Below are 22,694 nucleotides of genomic sequence, written 5' to 3'. Positions count from 1 at the left end.
AGAATTGCAAGTGATGTAATTTGCATGATTCAGAAGTCAGTTTGTTTTCTGGCTTCTTTTTTCAGAATTGTATTATTTTTTTTTTTACTTTCAGTTTCTGATACAGAAGCTGAGAAAACATAATAGGTACTTTTTCAATTTACATGTGCATGAAACAGATGCATCTCTTGCTTTGTATTTATTTGTTTCACCAGAAAATCTTACAAATAGATTGAATTTAATTCTGAGGTTCTTAACAGTCTGAATACTTTCATCTTAATATTAAAATCTCAACCCCTCAACTTTTTTTCACTTTCATCTTTTAGGTTCAAATGGAATTAAATGTTATAACCATTTAAATCGTCCTAATTTTCACTGCCCTGATTTACATTTCCTTAAAAATGCAAAAACAATTCACACACATTTAACTGTTCATAGACTGAATCGAGAATTACTTTATTTCCTCATGCAGTTGTAAAAGTTATCATATTGTCATGATTTGAATCTGTTTCTTGCATTTCTAAACAAATAGAAGTTTTAAGTGAGTTATCAATTTATTTTTTATAAAACTTTACTGGAGAGCTTGTGTGAAAAATGGATGTTGTGTCATGTTATGAGAGTTTAGACTGAAATGAGAGAAGTATTTGTGTATTGTAAGGATCTAAAGCTCTTTTGCTCAGAGTTTTAATGCCTTGACACAGAACAATCCCACAAATACAAAGAAATCATATTATGAAGCCAGGACACAGAGTTTTCTCCTGCCAGATTCTCTTCTCGAGGTTTATGTTGTGGTTTGTCCACAGCTGTCGAGGCCTAACAGCCTTTTCTCCTTGGCCTTAAGTGACTGAAATGTTGTCATGTGAGAAAATTAATGTCTCAATTAAGGGAAAGAAATGGGAGGGGCATTTTTGCCATTGAATACATTAAAATGATAAGTTAGTCTAATTACTTTTTTGTTTTGAACATGTGTAAATTATGCAGTTACAGCCTTTTTCACATTGTAATGTTCAATTTATGCCATAAAAACAAAGAGGAAGATCTGCTTTTTAAGATGAAAAATAGATAGATAGAACATTTGTGAAAACAGTTCTTTTGCTTCTATTACTTATTATAATATTTTTTTGTAAATTTAATTTCCATGCTGAAATGAGCTTGTAAGAAAAAAGAACTCATACTAACATGTAATTTGTGGAGTCCTTCAAAAGTAGTTGTACTTTAAAATTTCCTCCATGAACATGAAAGTGGGACATCAGAGAAGTTCTTGAACACGGAACATGTATGTTGAGTAATCCACATGGGGCCCACTGTCAGACCACCCTCATTTTCTGCTCCTGCTGCACGTGTTGGTCATTTTCAGACTTTCTGCCCCCTGGTGGACACTTAAAGAAGCACAGCAACAAGCTTCAGGCACTTCACTATTCTTGTCTGTAACTAGGTTTGTCACAGGTTCAAATGCTTTGGGTAAATCCAAGAAAATGAATGAATGAATGAATAAATAAATAAATAAATATCCAGTTTTTGAATGATTGTCTATGTTACCAATTTAGCAGAAAAATGTGTATTTTCAGCAACATCAGTTGTTTAATGAAGCTCTTTAAATGCAACAGAAACTCACATGATGAATCGCTGTTTAAAAAGTTGTTTTATTGTCGTTGTGGCATTGTGTTTTGTTCCCTTTAAAAGGTAAACAATCAGCACATGTCAAGAGGTAGAAATCATCATCAGTCTGACAGATTTGGGGACTGACACTTAAACACACTCTCTTTCTCTCTCTCACACACACACACACACACACACAAAGTTGCAAGTTTCCGCACACACACCCACAACAATGCTGTCGACTTGCAGTATCATTTGCACTGTACTGTCTCCACATTTACACTGGCTGAAATCGCACGACGTCCCACAGCCTCCATTCTGAGCACAGAGGAGAAATAAATAACACGTCACGTTGAAGCACCCAGAGGAGGCAAGAAATGATCTCCAAATACACTTTTGCCACTTCGACCTCATGACTTTAACTGCTGATTGGCTGATTACAGTGACCGTGAAGGTAACCCCTCCCTTTAAACGCCCGTTACTGATAGTGTAGTCACTTTTATCTCATTAGGACTACAAACATGACCTATGGGAGGAGGGCAAAACAGATAAAGACAACAAAAAATGACTGCAATGGTAGCTGGGTAAATATGAGAAAAAAGATCCAGTACTAGCGTTGGCGTAAAGTTATAAAGACTGTGAACACCTGTTATGAACCATTTTCAAAAGGTAATTTGAATAAAGGAAGAAAACAATACAAAAAAAGAACAAACACACACACACTTTAACAGGAGGAGCAGGTTATTTGACCCAGGAGATGTTGAGACAGCGGGCGATAAAGGCGTAGGTGTCAGCCACCTCCTGGATGACCTTGCTGGTGGGCTTGCCGGCGCCGTGGCCCGACTTTGTGTCCACGAGGATGAACAGGGGGTTCGTCTGCTTGGGGCTGCGGCCGACGATGTACTGCAGGGTGGCGATGTACTTGAGGGAGTGGAGAGGCACCACCCGGTCATCGTGGTCCCCTGTCAGCAGGAGCACCGCAGGGTACTGGACCCCGTTGCCCTCTGGGACGCGGATGTTGTGGAGCGGGGAGTATCTGGCAAAGAGGAGCAGTTAGAGGTCAGACGTTAGGACAAGTGTCGGGAAATATAATCAACCTGTATGTTGGCTTGGGCTGCAAAGTACAAACATTTTAACTAGTGAGTAGATTATATTGTAAATTAATCAATTCATGATTATGTCTGTGAAATGTCCTAAAATGATAAAAAATTATTTCCAAGAGCCAAAGCTGGAGTCTCCAATAAAACTCGTTTTATCTGTCAAAACCCCCCAAATACTCAATTTACTATCATATATGACAAATACAACCAGCCGGGTCTCACTTTTGAGACCTTGAAACCACAGAATGTGATATTTTTGCTTCAAAAACTTTATCAGTTATCAAAACAGTTGCATATTCATTTTGTCTTAATCTCCTAATCAATTAATCATTTCTTATGTGAGTTTATTTCTGCCATGGCTATGCTTCCCCTGTTTACCCCAGTATTTAATCTGAATGAATCCAATCAAGCAGCTAATTTCACCAATACAGTATAACCAAGAAGTGTAGTTGAAATGAAGAAGCTTTAGCGGCTGTGGGGGTAATTTTGGTTCTGCGGTTCTTCCTGAGCCTTTTCATGGCTCCGCTCCAGTGACACAGCTTAGTCATTGCTTTTATTCAAGGCACTAAATGAAGGCTGTTGGCCATAAAGACTGCTGCAATTAGATATGAAACACAGCGTCTCCTGCACTGTTTTATAGCAGAGGTGGAGCACTGCACCACCTCTGTGAACATATGTGAAATAAAACATTAGAGATAGCTCGGGGTTTTTGAAGTGTTATGCATCTGTGTTTTACCTACAGTAGGTGGCGGCCGCCGTGACCCCACCTACTACTCTCTGCTGACTCCAGCAGCAAAATATTGTAAAACAAAGAATTCAGAAAAAAATAATCGGCAAACAAATAATTCGGGGGAGAAAAATAATGAAATAAATAAATAAACTGGTTTCATTGGGCCCTGCATCCTCAATCACCACGGTTACAGACAGTTCAGCAGTAACTGCTTGCTTCCGTGAGGTAGTTGCTATGAATTCAACATGCTGCATATCATGTACTTACTTGATGAGCCACTCAAACTGCTCTCTGTCTTCAGAACAGCCAAAGTCTGTGGTCCAGGCGTGGCCGATGGTGAACTTGTGGAACTTCAGCATGTCCATGACGCCCACCTGGGCGACGGCGCAGCCGAACAGCTCCGGCCGCTGGTTCACGCAGGCCGCTGGGAGAGGCAACACACAGGGGCTGAAAACTGCAGCTAAAAAAGTTCGAGGCTTCATCTGAAAATGATTCCTTCCTCTACCTGCTGTTCTTAAGTCAGCCGCACACGTACCTACAAGCAGGCCCCCGTTGGAGCCTCCATTTATAGTCAGCTTGGAAGGAGAAGTGTAGCCCTCCTTGATGAGATACTCAGCTGCACACTGGAAGTCTGTGAAGCAGTTCTGCTTGTTGGCCAACATGCCAGCTGAAGGGACAAACACAAAGGGTGAAAAATGTTAGTAAAGATAAAGGATACTGCGCACCAGCTGCTAAATGCTACAGCATCAGCATCAGTTAAAACCTCTTTGTTTATACAGTTCACCTTTGTGCCAGGTCTCGCCGTACTCTCCTCCTCCTCGGATGTTGGCAACGGCCAGGACGCCCCCCAGATGTCTGACAAAGATGAGTCTGGAGACGCTGTAGCTCGGCGTGATGGAGATGTTAAAACCACCGTAACCGTACAGAAAACCTGGATGGGAGCCGTCCAGCTTGATGCCCTTCTTGTGAACGATAAACATGGGGATCTGAGTGCCATCCTTGGAGGGATAGAAGATCTGGCAAAAACATGGCGAAAGACACACACCCCCTCAGGAACACAAACAGGACTGGAAACAGAGCCAGGAAATGACGGGGAGCGGAGATATTGGGCACAGATGGGAGCAGTGACAATGGCATTAGCACACAAATGATGCTTATCGGTGTTCATCCTGGTGCTGATGAGGGTTTAGAGTGTTGTTATTGCTGAAGGACGATGAAGCTATGCCTGAATCCTCATCTGTCCTTGTGTCTGAGTCAGTCGGGACAGACAACAAAGGAACTCTTACATGAAATTCTTGCTTATTTTTACGTGAACAGTGTTACATCTGGGGTCACTGTCGTCAGCAGGAAGAGGACAATAAGTCTATGAGACGCTGTACCTCCAGGAGCTCAACTGCCTTTACTTTGAAAAAAAAAAAAAAAATGTCATATTGAAAACCTGTCTGAGAACTGTAAGTTTTCAAAACGCCTCCATTCACACCTCAGCAGACTGAGAAGGATTTGTTCTGGTCCAGCACACACCGCAGCTGATTTTTCTCTCGACAACTTGATTAATACCTGTTATACATTGGTTCAGTACTTTAACAACTGGGTCAAGGTTGGGCAGTCAGGCACACAGAGGTGAAAAGAAAATGGAAAGAAGAACAGAAGTAGAAGTTCTTGCTAAAAATCATGGAAACTGTGCACACTAAGGCTGTCAACGAATATATTAATTCAAATTATAACAGAATTGTACAAAAAATCCATTGGTTTGACTGTGAAAACTAATACTTGATTGTGGAAAAAGCTGCACTGAATGCAGTGAACGAAGGACATGAGTCACAAAACCAGAGTTTCTATTGTCCAGTAACTTAAATCGTTCCAGTCATAATGTCCGGTGAAAATAATTCCTGATTTAGATGTGAAAGTATTTCTCTGCCTCTCTGACGTCAGCCCTCTCTCTCGCTCCACTCCTGAGTTGGAAGAGTTGATGATGATTGTTGCAACAGTGGGAAGAGGTTTCAGTGAGTTTTATTTTGCTTTTGTTGCATTTGAATGAAGTGACAATGACATAATTACTGTTTTTGTCAATGGAGTCTGGTGGCTTTGGTGAGAGCGATATTACGACTTTTCTGCTGAAACCAAACTGATCTTACTCTTAAACAAAAATCTGAGCCTGTCAGTGGCAAAAACACACCCACAGTGATTACATTGCAGCCCATTTTGTGGCTGCTGTCAACACTGAAAAAAACATTGTTGTCTCCATTAGTCACTTGGACCACATTTACCTGGGTGGTCTGGTAGTCAGAGGGGTTGAAGCCTTTGACGGTGACCTCTCTGAAGATGTGGGGCTGCAACGGCTCCCTAGTCAGGTCACAGTGGTAAATGATGGCTGGATGCAGGAGAAGAAACACTGTCATCTCATTTGTTCAACGATCTTTAAATCACTTTGACAGTATGTGGGGGAATTACTTTTCTGTCGTAGAAATTAAATCAAATGCACTGGGCACTCAAAGCAGATGTAATCTTGTGTGACTAATTATATAATCATGTTACTCAGTATTGTTAGCAGTGTTTTCTTCAGCCCGTTTCCTCACTCACTTGAAATCTCTGGACATTTTGCAGCACTAAACTCTTGAGAACTAAAGCATACAGCATCTACAACTATGGCTTTAGCTGGCAGTTATATTCTCGTACCTGGGGAGAGGAAAGACGTGAAATAGTAGAAGATCTCAGAGTCCCTCTTCCGTCCTGTGAAACCCACCACGGAGCCGACGTCAAGAGGGAAGGTCCTCAGCTCCTCCCCCGAGCTCAGACGGTACATTTTCAACACATTCTTCACGTCGTGGAGGAAACACACAAACAGGTAGCTAGAGTATGTACAGGTGGCGAACACTGCAGGGGGGAGGAACACGGCAGAGGAAAGACATTTTAACACCCGCTCTAAAATTTCAGTGCTACAGGTCACATGAGTGTTGCCACAGCTCACCAATAACATCCTTGTCGTGTTGAGGGATGAGCTCTTTCCAATTGTTTTGAGCTGGGGAGGCAAAGTCGATGTTGATGAGGCGGTAACGGGGGGCGTCCAGGTTGGTCTTGAATGTGAACAGCGTGCCCTCGTTGGTCACGTACTCGTACTCGGCGTCAAAGTTGTCGATAAGCTTCACCCATGGCAAAAGTCCTAAACATATTTTAGTGAGTGAAAGTGCTAAACAGCGACAGACAAACTGAGAATATGATAAACAAACGAGGAAGCGTCTTGGATTTAACAGCAATGTGACACAAAATGATACATTTTTTGTGGTCATCTCAGTTGCTATCTGATAAAAGTTAAATGCAACTGCAAGTACAGCCCTGCTTTCCCTCAACAAAGTCACAAATAATTTACCAGGTAATGGTAAATAATAAGAGTAGGAGCACAGATCCACAAATTAACATAAATAAATAAGAGCAGCACACCTGTAATACCCTGAGGTGTGGTCTGAAGGTCACAATACCACAGTCTGTTGACCGGATCACAACCTTCCCTGATAGACAGCAGCACATAGCGTCCATCATCTGACACCTGCAGTATGGATTCAATCATTAAACCCCGTCTGACTATCAGTAAAAACATGCACTCTTCAGTCAGTTAAAAACTGTTCAGCATACCTCAGCTCCACTCATCCATTTGGGGTGGTCAGGGAACTCGGCGCACAGCACGTCCTCGGACTGCGGAGTCCCCAAGACATGGAAATATAGCTTCTGGTGCAGGTTGGTGGAGGTCTCAGTGCCTAAGAGACAAAACATTTTACCGTCATTATCGCCCCCGAGTGGTGACAGAAAATAGAATTTGTCTGCGGAGAGCGGTAAGAAGATGTTGAGTGGGTGGGTGCGGACTGCAGAAACAACACTGATGCATCAAAGTTGTAGGAGCAGGGGAAGGCAGAGTTGCACATCCATCAGATTAAAAAAATAGAAAGCAAAAAGACACATGAAAAAAGAAGCAAACAAATCACTCTTTTCAGAAGATTTGTTTCTGTGGGAGCAGCTAAAACAATGTTTAGGATTTAAAAATGTCTGAGTGCAGGCTGTCTTAGCCTCACCGTCACTCTTGCCCTCCTGGTCGGGGTAAGAGTTGTAGAAAAGTCCCTTCCCATCATGAGTCCAGGACATGCAGCTAAACTTGACTCGCTCCAGGCGGTCCTCCAGAGGCAAGGCGTCTTCAACCCGCAGGAAGTGGATCTCCACCCAGTCTGAACCACTGGCACTGGTGCCATACGCCAGATACTCGCCGTCCTCGGAGAAAGCATAGCCTTGCAGGATGATCAGAAACATGAAATTAACAGAAGCACCAGGGGAAGTTTATACTCATTATTTAGCTGTCAGCATGGATGCTGTAAATAGCAGGTCATTTCCCGGCGTGAACACGTCACATTCAAAAATCAGTCGTTATTATTATCACATTAAGAAACTAATGAAAAGCTTTTTTTCACAACAGTCTTCTTTGATACCTCGCAGGGCAACAGTCCCATCATCAGAGAATGTGTTTGGATCCAAGAAGACGGTGGGCTCGGCGTCCAGGCTCTCCTGCACATACATCACACTCTGGTTTTGGAGACCGGTGTTGTAGAAGTGAAAGTACCTGAAAGTGAGGGTAGACACTGTTAAGATCAAACAGATCTTCACAGGTAAATCCTGAATCTAAACTTGTTGGATGTAAAAGGTCTGTCAAAGCAAACCAGGATTCCCGTTATAGCTTTGATGTCAACTCTAGTACCTTTTACTTGTAAGTAAACCTGACATAGATGTGTTATTGAATTGCTAAATCATGACTCTGCCGTGGCTCGCCTCACCTGCTCCCCCTCTTGAAGGGACAACTATACTTGGGGTAGTCATACAGCTCAGTCATACGCTCCTTGAACAGGTCTCGCACCTCGCAGCGCTCTAAAAATGGCAACGTCAGCTGGTTTTGAGCGCTGACAAAGGCCTGGTGGAAGAAGAAACAACACCAACTCACAGAGGTTTTCCACATCAATGTATGCTCATTTCTGCGGTCAATTCCAATAATCTGCTGTACTGACTTCTCAGAATAGCGTTGCTGAGTAAAACCAGAACAGGTGGTTTCACATCACACCCGAGATTAAATGGGGTCCCAGCTTTTACTCAGCAAGTTATCCAGATCACTCAGTCAACGAGCTTCTTGGAACAGGCCCCTGGTGTTAAACAAATCTTTAAGGTGGTGGTGGTTAACAGATCCGCATCCTAATGCTTTGAATGAACACAACTAACACCAATACGTTGTGTGTGGCAAGAGTGATTTGCACAATTAAACAATCAAGAAACAAGAGATTTGATAAGCATCAGTGCACGAATTTAAACATTTACACAATAAATCGTGTTTGTCCTAGGTCTGTGTCAGTGTTAACTGGTATTCTAGCTGAATGGCAATAAAAAGAAAGAAGGGTTAAGATCTACCTGTGTCTTTTCACTGTCCGGGTCCTCCAGCCAGCTGTATGGATCTGGCACTTTGGAGCCATGATAGTCATCCACCTGAGTCAGGTGAAACATTGATGACAGTTATTAAAAATGTGAGCTAGCTAGGTGTGGCAAACACATATCAGACTAGTGCTCCCTAGCCGGCACGTCCAGGTTGGTTAGAAGCGTTAGCCAAATAGCAAAGGAAATGTCATCCTAATGTAAGGACTGTAGTAAGTTACGGCTGACTGGCAACGTCTGCCCCTCCATTTGTCAACAAAGTCAGCCTGGGTGGGCTGACCAGGCTAAGCTAACTAGCATGCTAACAAAGCAGACGCCCATTTCAATGAATGAAAAAGCATGATGATTAAGCATCCCGGCTTGTTAGCACGCTAGGCTAGTTAGCTAGCCACATTTACTTACAACTGCATCGTCACGGTACGCCTGTGGGTACAGAAAAGCCATTTTGGAGGTCAGTTTTCGGGGACTGCGTAACAAAAAAAGCTGCCTCAGTGACTGAAATAGTGGTTTTGAAATCACTCTCTGGATCCTGCAAAACATCAACTTAAGGCGCTGAGGCTTTTGGCAGAACAGATCCCTGCTTACACACAGCCAACAAGCACTTTGAAGAGATCCCCGCTGGCTGATGTGGGACCAGCACAAGTTCTATTGCGCCCTCTATCGACGACAACCAAGAATAGCACTCACAGAAGATCAGCTGCACAAAAAGTGCACTGACTAAATTTATAAACTACAAGTGGAGATTAAGTTAAGGTTGGGGGGGGGGGGGGGGGTAAAACTAGAATACTAATTTAATTTAACCAGTATCAGAGTTATGATGCGTTTAATGAACTTAATTTTTAATGAGGATAATCTGAATTGATGTGCAATGAAGCAAAAAGTGGAGCACTTCAGTAGCATTACAACTCATTGAGGATTCTCTTCTTTATATATATATATATATATATATAGTTTGGTTTTCACCAAAAATTGAATTCATGATTGTGAAATCCACCATAAATTCATCATGGTGCTTCACTTAATTCAAACCAAAGTGGAGACAGAGCAATGCAAAAGTTTATTTATGTGTTTGAAATTGAAAGAAAAGTTCAGAAGTTTTGCTTTTTGCATTTTATGCGTGATCCAAATCAACCTGAAACATTTCAGTAATTTATTATTTGCCAATATTTTGGGGATGATATCTATTTAATGATTGATTCTTTGACAAGGTTTAAGTGGCTAAAGCTCAGAATGACACTTTTGCTTTTGTCTTTACAATTTAGTTTAATTCATCCAGCTCTCAAGTCAGAAAATAAACTCAAGTTGCATCCCACCTCACTGACGAATCTGTGAAACCAAACTGTGGACACTCAGTAGTTTTACTTCCTGAAATGAGAATAAAAATACATTTTTTTAAATCTAGAAATAAAGTTGAAGTATTTATGGCACAACTATGTGAACCAAAAATCTAGTCATGCAGAGAAAACAGTGACGTTGTAAATAGTGACACTGGACCTAAAGGTTATCTGAGTCCACTGGGAATCTCCATCACCACTCTTATCTATGTGACAGAAGGGAATAGAGGTCAACCCTTTTCTCTTCTTTCTCTCCGCTCATCATCCTCCCCTCCCTTCCTTCCTCTTTCTGAATCAATCAATCCTGATTTGACCATCATTATCACCGTCTCCTCCTCTTAAACAATGACTGATAGCATGAGATAAGGCACACTGAGGTGGCAGGTAACTTGAGGGAATGAGCGGATCCACTGCAGCAAATGCGAAACTACGTTTAAAGGTGCAGTCTATATTATTACTGAATGGTTACGATTCCCCCATGACGCCGCATTGTGACTGTAAGTCACTCTACAGCTATGCAGATAGGAGCCTTGAAACCAGGTTAATTACACGGCAGCGTTTCAGTCAGACAGAAACACATTGTCTGGATGCCAGTGCCGATCATACAGTCAGATGTCCTCCAGGGGATTCCACAGTGCTGTCACTTTCAGATTCAGCTTGAAGCGTGTCAGAGCTGCCGCGCCGCCCAGCCAGATTTTTGGAGGAAGAACGAGAACGTTCCCAACCGGTGGCATCCTGCCATGCCTGAACGCACAGTGAAAGTGGAGGTAATAGAGGGAACTGAGTGCAGGTGGAGGCAAAAATGGTTTTCCGAGAGGAGAAGCCGTTCGTCAGGTGCTGATGTCAGGTCGTTTTATTCTGCCTCTGCTCCCAGGAATGAGAGATTTTTCCGACTTTTGGTGTCGGAAATGTTTGTAGGTGGATGTTCTGGGTCAAAGGATGGTCTCTGCTCCCCCTCCCCCGCCCTCCATTCTTCTTCCCTTCCTTAAGCTGGAGTCAGGAATACCCCTCTTTGCAAAGGGGATCTCTTCCTGTTTGCCTAAGTCAGGCTCAGATATGGGTCATGGAACTATTGTCCCCTGACGCCTCTGTTTCCCTAACCGACCAGGGGGAGAAAAACGCTGACAGTTTGAATGAGCGTGTTTGTGTTTGCATTGAAATATGGACTTTTTATGCTCATAGAGTGGCTTCATGCGTTTGTGTGTTTGACATGGAGCTGGCCTGGGTTGGAGGTGGCCACGCATGAATTAGACCTGCTTGTTCCCCTGTTTTCCTCCATTGTCCAGAGTCAACAGCGATCTGTCCCCCATGGTCGGAAGCACCTGTCTCTGTTGCGGCGGACAAAGGAGGGTGACCACCTGTTGTGTTTCACTGCGTGGGGTTACCACAAGGTTAACTCATTCATAAATCTCTGAGTTGCTCCTGTGAAGCGTTCCTTTGACTGCTTTGCATCTGATGAACCGATAAAGCAGGAAGGAAGCTGCTGATCATGCCAATCAACGGAGATGACTTTAAATTCTATCATCATGAGATTGAATAAACCAGTCTAGCACACCAAGAATAAGCAATATGCCCTGTTTGCCAATCAATGGCCTCTTTTACAATCAGAGGAATCCTTTCTTCTTCTTGTGAGATCATATTTGGAGGGAAATGCTGATAAGTTGCCAGCACTCTGATATCAATCAAAGTTTTGCAACACGTAGGCTTCTTAACTGGTTCAGGATTCTGGATCCATTCTGAGTTCAACAACAAGCAGCAGCAAGCAGCATCTTGACTTACTTTTGATTCTTTCTTCTTTATTACATCTTCAAAAATCAACTCCAAATGTAAAAGGCAGCCAATGAATGCGCTTCACTTATTACACTTAATATCCACTTTATTTTATGTGTTATTATCTTAATAATGACGTTCTGTGTTTCCATATTGCATGTTATTGCCACTTTTAGTCTGTGTATACGACACTTTCAGCCTCACATACAGATGCAAATGTGGGTCCACCACTTTGTCCCAGCCTGAATGATGGACGATTGGATAACCATTCCAGAGGATGAATCTTAATGGGGATCCACTGACGTTTTCTGCAGCGCCACCATGAGGGTAGACCGTTTTCATCCAGCACCATCAACAGGTCAGAGCTTTAAAATACTATATATAACTGACATTCCCATCATCCTCAGCTTCTCTTTTCACTGCTAATTAGCACATGTTAGCATGCTAGCAACTAAGATGGTAAACGTGGTGAATGATGCATGTTGAAACAGCCTCACAAAGCTGCTGGCATGGTTATAGAGCCCCTACCCCCACCACCACCGCCACCACCACCACCACCATGTATATCAGTCTAGGGTCTAAGGAAAGATGCTGTCATGTGTTGTAGAGGAACTGTAAAGGTAAAAAAGTAATTTTGGCTATATACTGTAAATAAACTTGACTTTGAGTACAATATCCTTCCTTCTAATGTTCTTTAGCAGACTAGCAAAGAGAATTTGCTGCACCTTTTCTGCCATTGGTTCATAGCAACAGGGAGCCTGGGTTGCACATAATGTGGTTAATGTGGCAATTTCCTCCAATAATATGCAATTTTATTTTTAATCACAAATGCTATCATCAGCAGTGAGGTATGTCCATATTCCTTTAACAATCTCTCACCAAACCTCAGCAAAAACCTGCCACAGTCAAGTCACAGTCCCTCAGCTTAATAACAGTAGTCCAAAGGGATCCCTGCGCGACAAAACAATACACAAGCAATAATAAAGACGCTTTTAAATACAGAGATCACAGGACACAGCTTCCTGCCTGTTTCTCCCGTTCGGCTGTCATTAGCCAGGGCCTGGATAATAGTCTCTGCTCTGTCCTGTGTGTGATGTGGTGGAGGGTCAGTCCAACCTGGCCCCTCAGATGTGCTCAGACAACAGGATGTTATTGAGGATCCAGTCAGGGAAATTACAGCACGCACGGAAGACGGATGTGATTGGCGCACAAATTATAGGAAATGCTTAATGCGTTTGTCATCAGGCATATACAGTGTGTTTGCTCACTAAAGTAATGTCGGTTCATGTTTGAGGCTGTGCCAGTCTGGTTAATGCCCAGGTTAAAGCGAAATACAGTGACTAATATCTTGTGTTGATCGCTAACAAAAGAGCAACCATTCATTTTTATTTGAACTGTGCAAACAAGTCCAGTGTTGTCCAGTGGTGACTTCATTTCTGTCTGTGTCAGGATCTAATGAAGTTCTGTCAGTATCTATTCAGACGTACAGTCATGAGTTCTTTCAGCAGCAAAAACATATGATAGGAGCAACAATAAGACCAAGTCAGTCACCCTGGGCAGAGGGGAAGTTTGTCATTGTTTGTACTGATCATGTTGAAAAGGGAAAGAGAGCGCTCAGGTTACCCAAAGCCGGCTTGGTGAAAGAGCCGAGGATAAAAGGACAGTTTTACAACAACACAACTTTCAGGAGTAGAGTGTCTTTGATTGCTTGTGCGTGCACCGTGGCATATTTATACTAACGGTAAACCAATGGCATAAGTAGCTCCAGTGAAAAGAAAAGGTGATGTCATTGCTTGAAAATAGATCTCAATCTTACAGTCACAGCAATTTGTATCTCCGGTGTTTTCCTCTTCGTCAAACTTGTCTGTGCACTCTTTACGCCCACACTCTGATCTCAAATCTGGCCAAAGTCTGACAGTCGCTTTTCTACACCCTCGGAACAGACGAGCGGAGAGGCTGTCTTGTCTTAATTAGTTAGGCAAGAGCGAGCTAAGTGGGAGAACAAAGCCTAGATCTAACGACACTTTGACTTCAGTTGGAGAAGTGGTTTGTGATCAGTGAGGTCAAATCTGCACTGGCTATAGAAACGAGGCTGAAAAACCCCTTGTCATTACACAAACACACACCGCCAGTGTGCGTCCGTCATCTCCTCTCTTAGTGTCTTTTTCTCCGGTTTGTCTTTGAACCTCACCTGCTTTGTTTTCTGGGTTTGTCCGCAAAAAAAAAGAGGAGGGAGCGGGAGAGAAAATGAACGTATCGCTTGCGTGCAGACGGATATTACCCTTTTAAAAGCAAAACAAATATGTGTGTGTGCATGCCCTGTAATTTCGCTGTTGACATGTGCACTTACAGTGGGGATCTGGGACCCTGGTAATGACTGGGGCAGGTAACGCTGGAGACAGGCGGAGGACAGTGCTGTCTGACTGGTCCTAAAATAGAGAGAGTGTGCATCGTTGCGTGAGTGTGCAGGAGTGTCAGACACAGGCTGAGATGTGCAGACAGACACAGTGGCACCTGGTGATGTCATTGATATTGTCACTCAGTTCCCCTTTTATGATGGACACCATTCCTGAGCAGGCGACGCAAGCTTTTAAACACACTGTATTGTACTCCTGGTGCTCTTGCTCAATGAGGAAATTACAATATTGCACAGGGCTCCCAGTGACACACAATGCTTGAATGCAACACTTAAGTCTTAAAGGAATGGTTTTTGGGATTTTTCCAGACAGTTGTATCAGAAGATCGATACCTCTCTCGTACTTGTCCATTAGCTGCAACAGGGTGTAAAAGGCGGAAAATAGCTTAGCTTAGCATAAAGACTGAAAGCAGGGGGAAAGAGCTAGCCTGGCTATGTCCAGAGTTTAAAAAAATCAGCCCGCCAACACTACAGCTCACTAATTGTTTGTTTAAATCAATAGGAAAACACACAAAGACACAACTTGGCAGAGCTAGGCTAGCTCTTTCTCCCTGTTTACAGTCTTTATGCTAAGCTACACTACATCTACAATACAGATAATGCGTCTAACTCTTGGAAAGAGAGCAAACAAGGTTTTCTCCCAAAATGTAAAACTGTTCCCTGTACATATGCCCATACAGCCAGGAAACAGCTAGCTTTGGTTAGCATGGAGGCAGGGAGAAACAGCTAGCCTGGCTCTTTCTAAAGGTAATAAAATCACCTGCAAGAACTCCTTAAGCTTACTAATTAACACGACACACGCACACAAATAACCAAGTAATGGTTTGGTTTAAACAATTTAGATAACATTGCAATTTTTGAGCTTCAGGTGCTGTGTAGTTAAATGATTTTGTGCTAACTTTGGACAGTCAGGCTAGCTCTTTCTCTCTGGTTTGACTCTTTTTTTGTGTCTCCTGGCTGAAGCATTTTTAACAGACAGAGCAGCATCAACCATTTCATTTCATTCTAGACAAGAACACAAATACTATTGCTCTAGCAATATTATTGCTGTAAAGCTAGGCTAGCTATCTCCCCAGTTTCCAGTGTTTATGCTAAGCTAAGCTAACAGTCGACTGGCTGTGGCATCTCAGATTTGAGTGGTTTCAATTTTTCCCTCTAACTCAACAAGAAACCAATTAAACGTGTTCCCGACATACTCCTTTAAGCATCGTACGGTGAACAGTGTGCATCAGTGGAAGCTCCTCTATCTTCTTGAACCATCGTGTTTGATGCTGTGGTATCGCTGTGCTGAACAGGTTTCCCTCTCTGTTTGATAAGGTTTATTTAAAGAGCGGGAAGGGATCGGCGTCACTTGCACAAGACAAGGAGGCGCACAGTAAGGAATGTGCATGCATGAATGCGCACAGACACAAGCATATTGCATCAAGTCATACAGGGATCATAGTCTGCCTTTCTGTACGTCTTTATTTGGGATGTTAGGAAGTTGTGTGTGTGTGTGTGTGAGAGAGAGAGAGAGAGAGTTAAGGGAAACTCTACCCCGTGCCAGAGTGTGACAGCCTGGATCAGGTTCACGTCTGTTTGTTCAGTGGCCGTTCAGAAATATGGCAGGAATCTGAGAGCAGCAAGCTACCCCAGGCTGCCGGGACGAATCGACTAGCTGCTCCTGAGAGACAAATGGACACAGAAAACCAAATAAATAAAGACAGACGCACACATTCTCAAAGGCAGAACATGTATTTCTACAGCGCATGTCACCATTTCTCTCTAAATAGTACAATTTTTAACTTCCGTTGGATAAAACATCTTAAGCTCTGCAGGATATGTACGAGTGTGTGTTCGTCTGAGTGAGTGTGTGCGTACGAGTTTGTGTGCATCCTTCCCGGATGATGCATCTCACTGGTGGTCATTATTACAGCCTGCCTTAGTAATCAAGAGGAAGACAAAACAATGTGAGGAGACTTTTAATGCAGGCAGGTGTGGCTCCTGGGGGTCAGACACTTCCTCAGCTGCACAGCTAAAAATCTGCTGTTCAGTGGAAAACCTTATTTCTTTTATTTCTTTTTAAGTTTTCGGGTGACTAACATCTATTTTAGATACACTGAGCTGGTAGGATGCAGAAAGGCACATACAGGGTTTCTGGTGAGAGCAATAGTTATATGACGCCTTTGAGTGGATGGTTTTAAAGTGCAAAGTTTTTAAAGTATTTGTTATCAGGGGTCAGTTAAAAGGAACAGCAGAAAGTTGACATCAGCATTAGTAATCTGTTGAGGATGACTAATAAAAAGGCTGACAGAACCGAAAGCAAGTGTGGGAAAAAGGAAGCACTTCACTCGAGACCAAATAACCAGAAAGGATGTTTTTCTTGTTACTGTAGCCATGATGAAATCAAGGGTCAACCACAGTGGGTTGAGTTCTCAGGGCAGGATGGTGGCTCCCATTAGTGATTCGTGTGCATGAGTGTGTCTTTTCGGTCATGCTCATAAATCATCCATCATAATAAACCTTTATTATTCACTGGTGTGTTACAGATGACAAACCCACAAGCTGAAGCTGTGTGAGGATATGTTTCTTTTTCATCAAAATTTGAGAGAAAACAAACAGGATTTACATATTTTAAAGGATACTAATACTTTACATTTTACTCCGCTATGTTTATTTGACACTTACTAGTTATTTCTTACTCAAAAAAACACAATGATATGATGCAATATTATGCAATCTACCCAGTATTACACAAAGTGTGTAAAATTGGTTACACATTGATGAACTAAAGCAAGAAAATGCTCTTACATGTATTCAAAAACAAAAAAATATATATATTTTTCCTAAAATAGCACTGCAAAAGGAGCCATTCTTTTGATACATTAAGCACATTTCGCTCATGATACTTTTGTTCTTTTACACAAGTAAAATTCTCAATTCAGGACTTTCAATTGCAGTGCAGTATTTATAGACCATATTTCTACTTTTACTGAAGCAAAGGATCTCAGTACTTCTTCCACCACTGATCTTACATGAAACAGTGAGAAGAGAAATTGTCAAAACCAGTCACAGCATTGTCTCGTAAAGGGTCAAACCCATCATCCAGGAGTGAGTGGACGGTTGGAGACGGTTGAAGAGGCCACTGATGATCTTAGTTGTGATTAAAGTTCCATACTTCAGTTCTTTCACATCTCATGACAACTATGAGATCTTCTTAAGGACAAAAGCTTGCAATGATTTCGTGAATCTACTGTTTCTAAGGTCATTATCTCAGGATTAGAACCAGAAAAACTTAACTGTCCATCACAAGACAAAGTAAAGTTGTCTTTGTCGTGCCTCGCTCAGTGCACGTAGAATAAAAACACACAAGATGTTAAAAAAAAACAACATCTTTTCAACATGTCTGACAGATGGATTTCACAGTCGTCACGTTCTGATCAAGCAGAACCGACTGCGTCACAGTAACGAGAACGAACAGCTGGAAAACGTGTCAACTAACCATGCATGTGGTTACTATGACATAGAAATTATTATTTCTATGTCGCAGCTGTGGTGATTATGACTGATCACTACAGCAGCAGCTGCTCAGCCGGGCGACCCAGATGGAAGCTCTTCAACCTGACTCCAGGACAGCCTGTGAGTTGGACAGTAACTTTCTTCCCTGCAGCTTTCACATTGCGTGCACACAGCTCATCTTCAACTCGCAGCAGTGTGAAGCTTACAGTGCAGAATCCCAACAATAATTTAATCAAATTAGACCTATCTAATTTAAAACCTGAAGAGGCATTAGATTAGCCTCATAGTCTACTGGCTGGATGTTTAAATGTAAATACTGTCTGTGCAGGTGACCCAGCCATGTGTGTATGCAGGCATGTATATGTCCTTGCTTTGTCATTAGTGTTGGACATCCAGCTGTCTATCATTCACAGGTTGCAGACATCTGCACTGTGGGTCAGCCGAGTACATTGATAGCGCTTTCTCCTCATCTCTGTGGGTGGTTTTGTCAGGATTTGAAAAGACATCTGTTGTGGAGCGCAGTAGCATTCCTCTTAGCCCTGAAACCATGATAATAACCCTTGGCCTGTCAACAAGAGATCATCCACCAGTTGAGTGGAGATGGTTGGAGGCCTAGGTGGGTGGTGGCTGTGCTGCAGCGCTGACATTTATTCACATTCACAAATGAAATGGAAAAGGGGGGAAAGGATGGAGAAAGACAAATTACATCTCTGTGTTTCTGTATTCATTAAGTTCATATTGCTCCTGTCATGTCAAAAAAGCATCTTACCTGAGTGGAACTGTCAGACAGGAAGAAATGCATGTGTGTGTGAGTGATTCCTCCACCACATGCTGTATGGAGTGCAGCGTAATGCACGGTGAAGGAACTCAGAGGAACGTGAAATGGACGGGGAGGCGGATGAGGCTGACAGGTTGATAACAGCACAGCATGGCGGGGAAAAAGTGAGGTGAGAGTCGGGGGCTGTGACAACAAGATGGTCGTGACAGAATGTGAAACATTTCTCCTTGAGTCAGCCGTAAAACTTTCGCAAAGGCAGAGGTGGAGGCAGCATCAAGGATTTCAGCCATAATGGGTTATAAAATGGGCTCAGTCGCAGCCGTCTCTGCCGAAGATCATTGTCCTCATCCTCGGGGGAGGCGACAGGGAAGGAGTGGTCGCCTTTGGTCCCGCTGTGAGAAATGACCCTAGGCAGGTACAGACTCAAGCCTGGAAATTACAGGGCTTAAGATATCTACGTCATTTACAGAGGCCCCAGAGGCATGTGTACAAACAGCTCTGCATCTTCTAGTAAGACATTTACTGCTGGCTAACTGGATCTTCTGCGCAAATTTTCCTTTCCTTATAAGTTATTGTTAAAGTAATCAATCAACCACAATACAGAAAAAAAGCACATTCTCTCTTACCTCAAATGAAACAGATCGCTTTGGATTCAATTGGCCAATTTTTTAGATATCCCTCCCCGAGATTTCCTCCTTCACCCCAGTGCGGTGGAGGTGTATGGAATTTTGATTATGCTATAATAGTAACTAAATCTTTTTCCCATAAAAACTACTGTCCCCACTAGCCTGGTAGAAAGTAGTTCCACTGAAGCCTGCAGACAGTGAGGTCTGTGGATCATTCATAGTTACAGAGACATCAGCCCTGTCGAAAAAAAAAATATAGAAATCAATAAATGAAGTTTTTAAATATTATGAGCACCGGATAAGAAAGCCAATTTAATTTCACAAAATTGGGCTGAAACAGTAATCTGGAAAGGTTAAACCAAACGTCTTTGTACAACTGGAAACAACAAGGAGTAAGTGAGGAAATCTGCTTTATTTTCTTTTTATATGAAAAAAGTGAAAAGTTGAATTCGTAGGAAATATTGCCCACTTTTACTCAGTTCATTACACTCAGCTACTACAGCCTTACTTGGTCTGGTATGACCACTAGCTTCTGGTGGCTAACGGTAGCTAATTTTTAGCAGTGGTGCAATAGTGTATAAAGTCAATGTAAAGATAAAATTAGAAACAAATTTGCCCTGAGGTGGCAGGGAATTATGCAAAAACATGTCCACGCAAGTTCAAAATGTCTCAACTGAAGTGAGAAATTCATGCATATTCTGGCACAACACAAACACACACAAACAGACTCCCACAGACGCGCCCGGTGCATCCGTCACTTATGCACTCATGATGGGGGTTTTCATCAGGATTTTAGCACCTTGTTTATGTTTTTCTAGTGGCAATTATAAGTGAGAGAGAGAACATGACAAATGTCTGTCTAAGTGCTGAAAACAAGTATAATATTTAAATTATTACTTGAATTGTGGTAGTGAATGTTGAAAACCAGGACAGATATTCGTCCTGACTTGGGACACCCATCTTGAAACTGGGACAATCCTGAACAAACTGGGACTTCTGGTCACCATGTCTCAGCATTTAGTGTTATACTGTAATGTCCACATGCCCAGAGTGGCCTCTATTCAGCAGGAATCAAGGTGCTGCCTTACTCCTGTGGGCACAGGCACAACACGCACATCACCCGTGTTGCATGCCACCTTTCTTTCCTGCCACTTTCTACAACACTTACTAAAAACATGTCCCAGTGAATCAGTCTCTGCCTCTGTCGGCTTGTTCTTCTCGCCCCACATACAAGTAAACTACATTTCCTCCTCCACATGTCTACTCATTGTTCTGCTATTCTAAGAAGGTCATGTCAAATATCAGGTAGTCAACTACCAACTAGCCACATACATGCCCACGCACCAAAACATCCACCCACACACAGCCAAAGTTCTGAGTGCAGTTTCTGGCCTTCACATGACTCGTACGAGAAGCCCTGTCGCCATTACTTGAATTACTCACACAGCACATATGAGTAAAACATGTAGTAAAGAGACGCCTCTGATAGCGAGGACGAGGAGGAGGTGGAGGAGAGCTGAATGGAAGGTGATGAATGAGATGACTGAAGGCACAGAGAAAGAGCGACACAGCCTGAAAGAAGTGGATTTTAAATTACACGGTGGCTCATGTCAGCGGCCGTAATTAGTAGCTTGGTCAGGTGTGGCGAGTGGGACAGGAAGTATGAAAAGAAGGACAAAACATCACGGAGGCGAAGGCGATTCTACATGGATTGGAATGCACTTGACACGCAGCGACGCAATATGAACTTCTCTGAAGTGGAGAAAGTGAATGAGAAGAGTGTCCGCGGCGAACTAAGTTCACAGATATGCATTCAGGCCTGTTTTTCACAGTATGTCGCGTGTCAAGCGCGTGGGTGACGAGTCTGAAAACTCAGGCAGTTCTTACACTGGCTGGCAGCTTGCCAAGCCAAATGTTGCCTTTGGAGAAAAGAACAAGGGGAGAGCAGACCGGGGTGAAAGCCGGGCTACAGATAAACTTACAGCATGTCACAAGTATCAACACATTCTGGATCTCACCCCCGCTGAGCGGTACAGAAGGACAGCTGGACACATGTCTCCTGAAAGGCAAAACACAGGATGAAAACACGCCTGCATGCACCAGAAAACAGGCCGTTCCATTCATTTATTTTTCATTTCAAGCGATGGTGCGTTGCAGCCTCCAGCTCTTCTCAGTAGCTGAGCGTCAGGGGCTCTTTTTTTAAGAACGATGCCGGATGAATTCATTAAGATAAGAGCTGACACAAAAGCCTCTGGAGGGAAGACAAGGAGAGGAAAAGAGCAGAGAATCAGAGACAAAAAATGATTTTATCTGTGTTCAATAGTCTAAATGTTTTGTGGACAGCAATACAAAGTGAAAACCTCCTCTGACAGAGTCCTAATATTCCAGTTGTGTGTTTAAGCCAAAGGAAATTGTAATTATTGTCAATTACAACCAGAGCTGCAACAATCAGTCAATAGAAAGAAAAAAATAATGGTAATAATAATAATAATAAATAATTGGCTACTATTTTGAGAATTGGTTAATTGTTAGTAATTATAAAGAACAAAAGGTAAATGTGAAAATGTGTTTCTTTTTTCGGTCTTTTAAATTAAATTGATTATTTTGGGTATCTGGCTATTGATGACATCATCATTTCATCCACCAAACAATGAACCAAGAAAATAATCATCAGATTCATCAATGAGGCAAACGATCGTTAGCTACAACCCTAACTTTAAGACTCTACGACTGCACACTGATCACCGTATTCCAAGTATTATGCCAACAAAAAAAGATAATATAAAGAATTTCAGTAAGTTTCACGCAATTCTGTCTTAATTCTCGCTGGAGCTCCACAGTATCTGCAGCAGTGAGTCAAACTGGCAACAGTCATACACAGAGAGGAAATGCTGCAGCTGTTGCTGTGATGAGCAGTTGGATATTGGATTTCTTCATATTCACAAAGTGTCACTTTACAAACTGCATTTTAGTCATTTAGAGCTGACAGCCTGATCAAGCTGCAGAACATACAGAGAAAAGACCTGATTTGTAACCCAAATCTGACTTTTTAAGCACGAATGTCAAGATCAAGAATCGTCATTCCAGGAACTGTCTTCATGTCCATGTGGTGACAAGATGGTGTGCTGCATGTAGTTCTGCACAAGGTCTCATAATCAAAGCTTAAACTGAGTTGATTTGAAATGCTTCACGCTACACAAATGACCTCATCTCCTCTGCGCCGTGTCCTTGACGTCCAATCACAACACAGGTATGTCCAAAGATGGAGTGGGTGACTGTCAGAAAATGAAGATGTATTTGTCTGATCCGGACATAGCTGTGTGACAGCCACTGCACCCCCCGCCGGAGAAAGCCTCACGCCCCGGGGCAGGAGAATCGCACACACACACTAACACACACACACACAC

At 42.6% G+C, this 22,694-nt stretch overlaps 1 protein-coding gene across 1 annotated transcript; it reads right to left on the bottom strand.

Annotated features, from left to right (window-relative positions):
- Positions 1-1,608: 1,608 nt before the first annotated feature.
- Positions 1,609-9,446, bottom strand: LOC121622006 (prolyl endopeptidase). Its single transcript, XM_041958773.1, has 14 exons — positions 9,268-9,446; positions 8,845-8,919; positions 8,223-8,356; positions 7,881-8,011; positions 7,473-7,682; positions 7,039-7,160; positions 6,847-6,952; positions 6,377-6,568; positions 6,085-6,282; positions 5,676-5,779; positions 4,193-4,424; positions 3,944-4,075; positions 3,676-3,832; positions 1,609-2,614 (listed from the first exon to the last, which is right to left on the bottom strand). The coding sequence occupies exons 1-14, from the start codon at positions 9,403-9,405 to the stop codon at positions 2,320-2,322; spliced, it is 2,226 nt and encodes a 741-aa protein (XP_041814707.1). The 5' UTR covers positions 9,406-9,446; the 3' UTR covers positions 1,609-2,319.
- Between the last annotated feature and the right edge of the window lie 13,248 nt (positions 9,447-22,694).

This window comes from Chelmon rostratus, chromosome 18 (genome assembly GCF_017976325.1).
Source record: "Chelmon rostratus isolate fCheRos1 chromosome 18, fCheRos1.pri, whole genome shotgun sequence".
Taxonomy (NCBI): domain Eukaryota; kingdom Metazoa; phylum Chordata; class Actinopteri; order Chaetodontiformes; family Chaetodontidae; genus Chelmon; species Chelmon rostratus.
Note: the sequence above shows the minus strand (reverse complement) of the source record. Positions and strands in the feature narration are given on the sequence as shown.